The following is a 12,554-nucleotide window of genomic DNA, read 5'->3' as shown; positions in this document are numbered from 1 at the left end:
TAAGGAATAACTGGGTGCTGTGTTCTGCCCACATACTAATGCTCTGGTCTCCCTGCACAGTGCTGTGTTAGTAAGGTTGAATAAAGACACCAGTCCATCAAGTTCAACCTGTGTGAGTGTCTACAATTGTCCCTATTCCTGTACATTGCACACTCACATCTGTCCCTACCGTCAAGGAGCCTACAATCCAAGGTCCCCATTCATATACTACGGCCAGTTTTTGGACAGAAGCCAATTAACCTACCTGCATGTCTTTGGAGTTTGGGAGGAAACCGGAGTACCTGGAGGAAACGCACACAGGCACAGGGAGAACATGCAAACTCCAGGCAGGTAGTGTCGTAGTTGGGATTCGAACCACCGACCCTTCTTACTGCTAGCCAAGAGTGCTAACCACTACACATCTGTGTTTTGCCCACATCCTAAACCTCTGGTCTCCCTGCTGGGTGCTGTGTTCTGCCCACATCCTAATGCTTTGTTCTCCCTGCTGGGTGCTGTCTTCAGCCCACATCATAATCCTCAGGTCACTGTTGGGTGCTGTGCTTTGCCCACATCCTAATCCTCAGATCTCCTTGCTGGGTGGTGTGTTCTGCCCACATCCTAATCCTCTTGTCTCCCTGCAGAGTGCTATGTTCTGCCCACATTCTAATCCTCTGGTCTCCCTGCAATGCCTAGATTTAGCAACGCCCTTGCTCTCAGCCTCAGCCCAGGCCCAGCTGGCAGTGTTAACAGCTGAAGTGTGGATGCGGAATGAACGAGTCTCTGCCGCTGACTGCCAACTGCATAATCAACTGCATGTTGTCCCTGCTCTAATGACGGCCGCACATGCCACCAGCGACAAGCAGCACAGCATGGACACTATGCAGTCAATTTTTGGAGGCAAGGGGGGCTTGGGTTTCAACCCCTCTGACTCCCCTTTTATCTATGCCCCTGGTTCCTAATAGCAAGGGGGTATATCTGTGTGCATTTATCCAGCATCGCACACAGCAGCTCCTCCTTCCTGCTTAGAGTAACCAGATACTGTGCCAGTGCTCAGCGTGCCTGTATCTTGTATAGCACCACACCCACCACCCAGCCTGAAATGTTTGACAGCGGGTTCCAGCATAAGCCGCTGTCCATCAATATGAAAGGGTTGGATGGGTGTCGTGGCATCCAAACACTGAGGATTTAGAGGCACGCTCCTGTAACTCCAAAAAAGGTGTTCCATGTTTGGTGCGGTCAATTTTAATGTGCACTGTTGTTTTTTTTATAGTCTTACTTTTTTTTTCTGGAAGCTCCTGCTGTGTAGACAGTTACTTATACTTTGCAGATATTTACAATTATCTGTTTCCCATTTATAATTTGTTCGCTTAGTGAGGATTATGGAGGTGCAAGAAAATTCTTTAAGTAAATGTGTATATCACTCCAATCTTCTTATGCCATTCCATACCCAACTCACAAGCTGCTTACCGATAGGTTTAGACCTCAGATATGGAGGCCTAGCTGCACTTTTTAGAGAGAAAACAACTACTCTTGTATAGTACTTAAGTATAAAATATTTATTAGAAATTAGTTTTTTTTTTTGTGTAGGTATACAAAACCTGCATTGCAAAAGGGAGAAAAGATACGTGCATATAAAATATACAGGATGCACTGATAAGACATGGAATACAGAAACAAAAGTACACAATCATATATTCCAACGGGTTTCCAGTGTTACTCTTCTTCCTGGAAAGAGATCAGCATATTGGCATATATCTATAATTTGAAAAGAAAAACAAATTATAAGAGAGGCAGGGTGAAACAATAAGAAATGGTAATCTCATCCAATTTCATATTAAGTTGGAATATGTACTGACCATATAATGCATCTTAGAGACATCATGTACAATTGCATCCAATTAAAAAAGAACACTTTGTGTGAAAGGCAAAGGGGCAAAATTTCACTGCTCTGCGTGCAACAACCAGTCCAGAGCTAGCAGGCCCGACCCACCAACCAAGGCCCTGGGAGGATGTTCCCCAATGTGTGGTATGTGTCCAGAGAGCGAAGCACGGATCACTATGGAAATAATGAGTACATAATTGGTACTGGGCTATAGTAAATGCACAGTACAATAAGACCACAGGGAGGTAAACCCCATGTGTCCAGGTAGGTGGAGCCCCAACAAGTCAAACAAAATGTAGAAACAGATACCTGCTATGGATGTTGGCAGTCAGAGGTAATGTAGGGTAAAGTAATGGCCCATACACACAATCCGAATATCGTAGGAAAACGGTCGTCCAGGGAAAGATCGTTTGATTTTCGATTTGTGTGTACACCACTTTTGACAGCCGTTCACGAACCTTCATCAGATTATTATTCAATCGGACATGCACGAAAATTTTCCTCGTACGATTCCAGATCGCACGTGTTCATTTAGTCAGTATAGTTGTTGTCCGAAAATACAAATACATTACAACACATGACATCACTTCCGCTTTTTTTTTTTTTTTTGTTTTCTATCGTATGAGAATTTTCGTGACTTTATTTAGCTATTCAAAAGCGGTCATACGATATTCAGATCGCGTGTATGGGGCATTAGGGAGGCAAAGTATGCCTTACACCAAACAGTTGCACTCAGGGGGGCGCAAATGAGCGCCGTAGTGCCAAGATCCTCACAGATAGCCTCGGAAACCTGTGGTTGCACCTGTTGAAGTGATAATGGTTAGGGGATATGTGTGTCAGTTGCACCTGTATTATATGGCAGGGGGAGGATATATAAGGCTTCCATGTCATTTCTTATAAATGATACCTGCTGGGGGTTTCCTTGTATAGCGATGGTGCGTGGCGGCACTGGGCTAGCCTGCCTTGTACCAAGGAGCATGAGCTTCCTGGCAAGGGGGGTTGTGCCACAGTGTCTGTCACAGCCTTTAATATGGATCCGAGGTAGACTATTGAGAACCTAGGGAGAAAAAAACAAGTGGGCAATAGGTAGGTATTCCCATGAATGTGGGGTAAAACCTCCACTTAATGCTATCCCATAGGCAACTAATAAGTGTCCCATATGAAAAAGAGGTTACCTGAAATGGTTGCACTGAAGAAAAAGAACAAATTCAATCAGAAGACGATCACGGACCAGTCAAGTGAGGCAGGACTGCAGATATGTACAAGGCGGCTTATAAATGGGGTCGGATGTTTGGACGGTGTCCAATCATCGTGACCTACCTGGAGTAATTGTGCATGGGCGACGCCCCCCGAGTCGCCGGCATGCGGATCAGCCCCCCCCCCCCCCATCATGCAACCTGTGCACTGGTATGGTGACCGCAGCCGGTGTGTGTGAGAACACTTCCGGTGACGTGGGACACTCAGCGTAATGACGCCAGAGCATCTTGGGGGCGGGGACTTAGGCCTGTGACGACAGCTCGCAGTGCAAAAAGGTGGCGGAGAAATGTCCCTGCTTCTCCACTCTACGGAAGGCCACCTATGCCTCAATAGTGCACATGACGGCCCCCTTGCGCCAAGTGAGGAAATCCAAAGAGCCCGCCCAGCCCAGCCTGGAGGACCCAGATCAGGGCGCCATAGTGCAGATGGCAAAAAACAAAAGGAGAAATGTCAGGAACACAGAATAAGTAAATATAATTAAAACGCCTAAATAAACATGCATGTTCTATGTGTGCTAGTTATAAGCCAGGGTATAACTGCTCAAAGGGAGAAATTGATTTAGAGGGACTCCTCATTGGGCTCCCATTCAGAGCCCCCTGAGGTAAAGCCTTTGAGGAAAGGTCTGAAGGATATGCATCCCTTCAACCCAGGTGGCCTTTAATCTAAAGATCCACCTCTGTTCTAATTGTAATAATGTCTTATTTATATCTCCTCCACGCATGCCCTTGTGCACACGGTCAATGATTAGAAAAGAGAATTTCGGGAAGATGCCCTCGTGCACTTTGGTAACATGTCTACCAAGTGGTAGGTAAGGGTTGCAGGTTTTCATTGATATGTTTGTATGCCCTGCACCAAAATTCCTGAATGGTCTTGCCTACATAGAAACCATTGCACTTGCATATGAGGAGATATACAACCCCGCAAGTCTGGCAGTTGGCATAATGCCTCGGATTGAATTTTTTGCCATTGGGCAGGATGATGTTCCTGGAGATGTTCAAAAATCTGCAGTAATTGAAGCCACCACAGCTGAAAGTCACTTTGTTCTTACATGGGTCACATTTGCCACAACCTTTGAATTCACTGCAGATTAACTGGTCTCAAAAAATGGACCAATCTGTGTGGGTCCATTGTCAACATGTGCCAGTATCTGGTTATAAACCGTTTGATAGTCAGATGCTGATTGTAGAATTTAGTAATCATAGAAATGGGATGGGGTTTACTCTTTATAGATGAAGGATTGTAAAGTATGTCATCATGGGTACTTGTGCATACTCTTTTGTTGGTTTTTTTAAGGCACTGTTCGAGTATCCCCGTGCCAGTAGTTGACATGTCAAAATATTGTCCTCTTTTCTTAAGACTGTGTCATCAGTGCAATTCCTCCTGATACGTAGATATTGGCTGTAGGGAATTGAAGAGATGAGGGGTTGGGGGTGAAAGCTACTGGCGTGAAATATTGAATTCCCAGCAGAGGATTTCCTAAACAAACTGGTCCCCATTGCAACGACCTGCACCTGGAGGTAGTGGGATCCATTGAAAGTAAAGTAGTTGTGAGACAGTATGAACTCAAGAGTGTCCAGCAGGAACTCATTGGTCTTGGGCTCAAGCTTGCTGTTCTGAAAGATGACATGTCGTATACAAGCAAGACTTTTGTCATGTGGAATCAAGCTGTACAGAGCTTCAACATCCACAGCCACAAGTACATATTCAAGGGGAATGTTTAACCCATCCAGATTTTGAAGTAGATGTGGGGTGTTCCTGATGTGACTTGGGAGTTTAAGGAAATGGGGGCGCAAGTACCCATTCACAAATTTGCTGAGTTTTTCATTTTTAAAAGAGCCATTCCCACAGATAATGGGTCTGCCTGAAGGTTGTGTCATACTCTTATGTAGTTTGGGCAAAGAGTAAAAGTTGGTGTACATGGGTGTTATGTTTGAACTCCCACTCAGCCTTATTGAGAATTCTTTCACTATAGGCCTGATCAACCATATGGTAGAATTCTTTATGGAATCTCTCAATTCTTGCTGGCGGTATCTTAGAGTACCACTCTTGATTATTTAATATTTAGGTACACATGTCAGCGTAAAAATCACTGTCCGTCACCACAATATTGCCGTTTTTATCTGATGGTTTAATGGTTTTTGTGGGATGATCTCTAAGTGAGCTAAGAGCTTCATGTTCGGAATTGGACAGATTGTCTTTTTTTTTAGAATCGGGTGATTTGATTTTCCATATATCTCTACTTAGTAGTTTGACAAATAGCGATACATTAGGATTGGTATTCAAGTTTGGAAATTTGCCAGACTTCTTTTTAGCAGGAGGGGGGTAACAGATTGGAAAGATCTGATCAAATCCACCCAGTAGCTACTCGAGGTCTAAAAAGATCTGGCGTCTCGTTCTCTTCTAAGAGGTTGACAATGGTGTCTAGTGTCTCAAGCTCATACGATTGGAAATCCGATTTAGTGGGTATTTCCTTGGTGTACATTTGTTTAAGTATGAGCTTTCTTGCAAATAGTTGGAGGTCTTTGATGACCTTGAACTAATCTATGTCTTGGTTGGGACAGAAGCTTAAACCCCTAGCCAGGACTTGCACTTTTTTGTAGACTTGACAGGGTATATGATAGATTAATGACATTTAAATTATCTACTACAGGATCAGTAAGTGAGGAATGTTTAGTCCTTACCTGATCCATATTTCATGAAGCTTCAGAGTTATGGATGGATCCAACAGTGCGATCATCACAGGGGGCATTGAGTGGTAATGCCTTTGTACCTGATAATGAAATTCTCAGAAGCAGGGTGTTAGAATCAGATTGGAACATAGTGGGAAGGGTGGGAACAATACCAGCAGGGGCCAGGGGTGTCATGCTGGGATGTTGTTAGTATTGGTGGTTCTGTGATCCATTTTTTTGGAATTTCTCTTGAGAGCTGTTACCTTGGGAATTCCTTTTGGATTTTCTAGATTTGTTATAATTATACGGCCTAGAGGAGGCTGATGATGCTGATGAGGCATCTGAAAGGCCGGGGTCATTTAAATTCGATTTTTGTTTGGTATTGGGTCTATTCCTAAAGTTTGGATTTTTCCAGTTGTAGGCTTTTGATTCCTGAAAGGCCTTAGAGTCCCTCAGAAATGTCTTCTCTTTTTTTTATGAGTATATCTCGGGTTAAAATGTCCAAGATGCTCATTGAGCTCTTTGTCATATTGGTTACACGAGTCATGGGTTTTCAGAGTGGCAAGTTGTACATGTAGGGAGTCTAGTTCTTTATCTATATCCCTGACTTTTTTTTTCTATATTCTTCAATTAGAATGGACATCAGCCCATTTGAGCAAGTGGAGAGGTTTTCCTCCCATTCTTTAACTTAGAATGATGTTCCCCATGGTGGGGAAAATGTAGGTTTTGTATACCTATACATGTGACATCACCCAGTGACACCGCCCATTGTCCCTATATAAGTTGCCGCACAATGTGTCCCTGTCACTGCGGCCAGAGAGAGCGTGGAGTCAACCTCTCAAGGAAGAAGAAGAAGGCAAGGCGGCAGCGACAGAAGACTGGGCCATCGCTATTAAAAGAGCTGGAAGAAGAAAACGGAGGCTCCGCAAGAAGAACGGAAGAGGGGGACAAAGTCAGAAGAAGAGGCGGTTGCGACAGAAGACCGGGCCACCGCTAGTAAAAGAGCTATAAGAAGATAGCAGAGGACAAGACCCCCAAAGTCGGAAGAAGACCCCCAGACAGTGGCGGCGACGAAGAAGAAAGCCGGGCTCCTCCTCTATTAAAAAGAACTAACAGAAGATAGTGGAGGAATCCAGCGAGAAGACCCCCCCCCCCCCAAGACGGAAGACCACCAGAGCTGTGCAAAAAATTATTTTAAAAACGTGTTGCGTTTTTATCTTTACACTTTTTTTTTCACCAGGTGAATGGGTAGGGGTACATGGTACCCCAATACTCCATTCACATAGGGTGGGGGGCCGGTATCTGGGGTCCCCTTATTAAAGGGGGCTCCCGAATTCTGATAAGCCCCCTGCCCGCAGACCCCGACAACCAAGGGCCAGGGTTGCCGGGAAAACGCCCTTGTCCTCATCAACATGGGGTGCTTTGGGGTGGGGGTGCCGCAGGGCCCCCTTGCCCAAAGCACCCCCCATGTTGAGGGCATGTGGCCTGGTACAGCTCAGGGGGGGGGGGACTCGCTTGTCCCCACCCCTTTCCTGACCGACCAGGCTGCATGCTCGGATTAGGGTCTGATATGGACTTTGGGGGGGACCCCCACGCTGTTTTTTTCGGTGTAGGGCTTCTTTAAAGTGGACCTCCACACTGAAGTGGAAGTTCTGCTCATCTGATCCCTCCCCCCCTCCGGTGCCACAATCTGCACCTTTCAGGGGGGATGGGGTGCAGATACCTGGATAATCCAGGTATCTGCACCCACTTCCGGGACAAGCTCGCCGAAGACTGCCGCAAATGATCCCCCCACCCCCCATTGTATTCTGGGAAACGCACAGTTCCCAGAACACAGCAGGGACCAGTAGAGACACGCAGCACGACTTGCTCATGCGCAGTAGGGAACCGGGCAGTGAAGCCACAATGCTTCACTTCCCGATTCCCTGACAGAGGATTACGGCGGGGGCAGCAGAGAGACGAGCAATTGCTCGTCATCTGCCGCCGACATCGCTGGACCCTGGGTCAGGTAAATGTCAATTTATTAAAAGTCAGCAGCTGCAATAGTTGTAGCTGCTGGCTTTTAATATTTTTTTTTAAAGGTGCAGCTCCTCTTTAAGTCCATACCAGGTGACATGGCTAGAGAGGTGTCGGTCTCGCAAATGGAGGCGGCGACATTGACCTCCTTCACTAGTTCCATCTACCTCTAGCCGTGTTCAAAATAAACTGACTTTTCTCTGTGTGTAGGCAACCTATTGCGCACTTGTTTTTTCTCCCTAGGTTCTCAACAGCCTACCTCGGATCCATATTAAAGGCCTCACACTGTAGCACACCTCCCCCTTGCCAGGCAGCTCATGCTCCTTCGTAAAAGGCAGGCTAACCCAGTGCCGCCCTGCACCAATCGGTATACAAGGACACCCCCAGCAGGTATCATTTATAAGTAATGTCACAGGAGCGTTATATATCCTCGCCCTGCCATATAATACAGGTGTAAATGAGACACACATCCCCTAACCATTATCACTTCAACAGGCGCACCCATTGGTTTTTGTGGCTATCTGTGAGGATCCTGGCACTGCTGCATTCCTTTGCGCCCCCCTGAATGCAACTGTTTGGTGCAAGGCATACTTTGCCCCCCTTACTTTACCCTACATTACCTCTGACTGCCAACATCCATAGCAGGTATCTGTTTCTCCACCCATTGTACTTTTTTTTTACTTTTTGGGGCCCCACCTACCTGGACACATGAGGTTTACCTCCCTGTGGTCTTATTGTACTGTGTATTTACTATAGCCCAGTACCAATTATGTATTCCTTATTTCCACAGCCATCCGTGCTTCGCTCTATGGACACCTACCACACATTGGAGAACTTTTTCACACCCTCTGTTGGGGAACATCCTCCCGGTGCCTTGCTTGGCAGGCCGGGCCTGCTGGCTCCGGACTGGGCGTTGCACGCAGAGCAGTGACATTTTGCCTCTTTGGCTTTCACACAAAGGGATCTTTTTTAATTGGATGCAATTGTACATGATGTCTCTAAGAAACATTATATGGTCAGTACATATTCCAACTTACTATGAAATTGGATGAGATTACCATTTCTTATTGTTTCACCTTGCCTCTTTTATAATTTGTTTTTCTTTTCAAATTATAGATATATGCTAATATGCTGATCTCTATTCCCTGAAGAAGAGTAACACTCAAAGCATGTCGGAATATATGATTGTGTACTTTTGTTTCTGTAGCCTATGTCTTTTATCAATGCATCTTTTATATTTTATATGCACTTAGCCTTTCTCCCTTTTGCTATGTAGTTTTTATATACTTATACAAAATAAATAAATACATTTCTAATAAATAGTGTATACTTAAGTACTATACAAGAGTGGTATTTTTCCCTCTAAAATCCCCTAAGAGGAACCAATTCCCTATACATATATTTTCTAGGATGTGGGTTAACCCTACTCCAGACCAACTTAGCACCTTCCTCTAATTTCATAGCTCCACTTTTTAGGAGAGATGCCTGCTGGAATGGATGGCATACTTCAGGACACACAATAAGGGCTCCCAGAACACCCCGCAGAAAGAGATCTGGGGCATGTGGAGATAAAGAAGAAACTCCTAGTGTAGTAGTATAAAACTTCAACAGTTTATTAAAAAAAAAGAATACTACTCACATAAATCAGCAGTCATCACCCTAGCAAGTATGATTCCATCACTGTTGTAGCTCAAGCCAACATGTTTCGTCCAATGGGGTGTCATCCGGGGGTATAGGAGTTTTTTTTTTTTTTTATCACTTTTATTCCTATCACAAGAAATGTAAACATCCCTTGTGATAGTAATAAGGCATCACAGGTCCTCTTTATGGGAAGATCTGCCGTCTATAAGACCCCAGATATCACCTCTATCCTGGAAAATATTAAAACAAAAATCTCTGCTTTCTAGGGGTGAAAAAAATTAAATATTGGCCTCCCATGGTCATAGAAATGACCGGGTACTGTATGTTCCTCAGCCAGCTCTGTATCAGATCTCTGGCTTCCCGATCACACGGGAGAGCCCAGAGAGGCACTGGAGGGTGGCAGAAGGGGGGTGGGGAGGGGGGCTGTAAAAGCCATCCAGTGGCTAATAAGCCACTAGGATGACTTTTACATTGCAGGAAATTGGCAGGTAAAAAAAAATAAAAATATATCTGGATGATAGTTACATAGTTGGCCAGGTTGAAAAAAGACACAAGTCCATCCAGTTCAACCTTAAAAACAAATACAATAAAAAATAATCGTACAATCCAATATACCCAATTTTATGCCCACAATTGATCCAGAGGAAGGCAAAAAAAAACCCCAGCAGAGCATGCTCCAATTTGCTACAGCAGGGGAAAAAAAATTCCTTCCTGATCCCCCAAGAGGCAATCAGATTTTCCCTGGATCAACTTTACCTATAAATGTTAGTACCCAGTTATATTATGTACATTCAGGAAAGTATCCAGGCCTTTCTTAAAGCAATCTACTGAGCTGGCCAGAACCACCTCTGGCGGGAGTCTATTCCACATTTTCACAGCTCTTACTGTGAAGAAACCTTTCCGTATTTGAAGATGAAATCTCTTTTCCTCTAGACGTAAAGAGTGCCCCCCGTGTCCTCTGGGTTGACCGTACAGAGAATAACTCAACACCAACTTCACTATATGGACCCCTTATATATTTGAACATGTTGATCATATCCCCCCTTATTCTCCTCTTCTCAAGAGTGAATAAAGGTAGTTCCTCTAATCTTTCCTCATAGCTGAGCTCCTCCATGCCTCTTATCAGTTTGGTTGCCCTTCTCTGCACTTTCTCCAGTTCCCCAATATCCTTTTTGATTACAGGTGCCCAAAACTGAACTGCATATTCCAGGTGAGGTCTTACTAATGATTTGAACAGGGGCAAAATTATATATCTCTCTCTGGAGTCCATACCTCTGCTGATGATGCCTGTAGCTTTTTTACTTTGGTAAAATTCTTTACAAAACAATGGTTCGGCCTCATCTTGAACAAGCAGTTCAGTTTTGGTCACCGATTCTCAAGAAAGAAGTTATTGAATTAGAAAGACTTCAGCGATGGGCAACAAAATTAATAAAGTGGTTGGAGGATCTCAACATAGATTACAGCTATTCACTCTGGAGAAGAGGGCCTTGGAGATGAAGGGCTGCGAGTGAAATATGATTACATTGTACAAATTCAGTGTATCAAATAGGACTTTAGTAACTGTAATAAACTGTGTTTACTCTAAAGTACCTGAAGCGGACACATGCCCATGATAGAGGTTAGCAGAAAAGGAGACTTAACATTAGATTAGGAAGAGGGTTCTTTACTTTTAAAGCAGCAAAAATGTGCAGATCCCTCCCCCAGGAAGTGGTACTAGCTGAAAACGTCAACGACTTCAAAAAAAGTTTTAGTTTTAGATTTATATGTCTTTCTCAGGAAGCAGAACATACAGGGTTATGGGAATTGTTAGGACATACAAATCAAACACACATAAGTTGAATTATTGTATGTGGTATGTTTTACATTGCACTGTATGTTTTTACCTTGTATAAGTATAACATGGTGAGAGAGTGTTTCTTGCTTTTTATAATATCTGTAACTTTTACCGGATTTTACATAACATATATCAGTGTTGGCAAAGTCTTTGTGTCCTTAATTACTAATGTCTGTTACATCATGCTAAATATATCACCTGTGTTTCAGGGCCGTCTCCTCAATTTGAGCTGTTCAACTATTCCTACTTTTGTACTTTCAATAACAGCCACTACAGAGGTAAGTTGTAAGTCTGTGTCTTTTTGCACTGTATTCATAAATAAAATAGGGGAGGTCAGTATAGAACACTGCAAATTGATTGAACATAATCTTAAATCTCTCATTATAATGAAAGTAACATTATTTTTTGTATATTGCCAACAACTACACACCTTTTAAATTCTTAATTTTCTCCTGCACAGTGGACAGCTGTAAATAAAATGTATATAAAAATGTTTTTTGATGGAATAATACAGCAGATAAAAAATGTTTTTAAAAGTTTGACTCCATAAATGAAAATAACTCAAGGAGAAATATACACTTACTAAGAATTCTATTGCTCTAAATGTATCTAAATGTATGCAGCAGGAATAAAGTGTATATAAGGTGTATGTAAACTCATGCCAAATTGTCATGGAAAAAACTGTAATTATGGCTCATGTTTACATTTATAACTCCACCCAAAAGTGGAAATTCTGCTTGGTTGCATCCTCCCCATCTCTACTGCTACATTTTGGGGTGCAGCGCTTACCTGGTTTTGATCCAGAAGTTCACTCCCCTTGTCTTCTGGGACACATTACAGGTCCCAAAAGACTACGGGCCATTCACAAGGTGCAGCACGGCTCAAGAATGCAGAGTAGGAATCTGGCAGTGAAGCCACCAGGCTTCACTTCCTGTTATCCTTACTTGCTATGCTGGTGCCTGTACCTGTTTACAAATGGCTTATTGAAAAATAAGTCTCAGTACAGTTTAACTTTACAGTGGTAAGAAGTACATACATGAAATTGGGTACACAGAATATAAGAATGAAGTATAAGTAGCAATGGTATAAAAGAGAGAGGTACAACTCGTAAGATGTATAATTGAGTCACAGATATTACATCATAGAAGTATAGACCGCTTGAAAGATTTTAAAATGATAAAAGAATCCAAAAAAATGTGAGATAGATCAATGATCCAATAAAGAAAGATCCCACGGTTTCCATTCTCATATGTAATCGTAGTACCGAATAGAGTGT

The 12,554-nt window shown here is 43.4% G+C and overlaps 1 protein-coding gene across 1 annotated transcript in view; it reads left to right on the top strand.

Moving 5' to 3' along the window:
• Nucleotides 1-12,554, top strand: part of LOC143984135 (S-adenosylhomocysteine hydrolase-like protein 1) — a 521,010-nt gene that overhangs the window by 373,069 nt on the left and 135,387 nt on the right. Inside the window, exon 11 of the mRNA XM_077484446.1 lies at nucleotides 11,488-11,556. Within this exon, the coding sequence (XP_077340572.1) occupies nucleotides 11,488-11,556 (69 nt within the window). The remainder of the gene's footprint in view (nucleotides 1-11,487; nucleotides 11,557-12,554) is intronic.

This window comes from Lithobates pipiens, unplaced genomic scaffold (genome assembly GCF_037356315.1).
Source record: "Lithobates pipiens isolate NorthernLeopardFrog02 unplaced genomic scaffold, aLitPip1_a1.2 Scaffold_16, whole genome shotgun sequence".
Lineage (NCBI taxonomy): Eukaryota > Metazoa > Chordata > Amphibia > Anura > Ranidae > Lithobates > Lithobates pipiens.
Note: the sequence above shows the minus strand (reverse complement) of the source record. Positions and strands in the feature narration are given on the sequence as shown.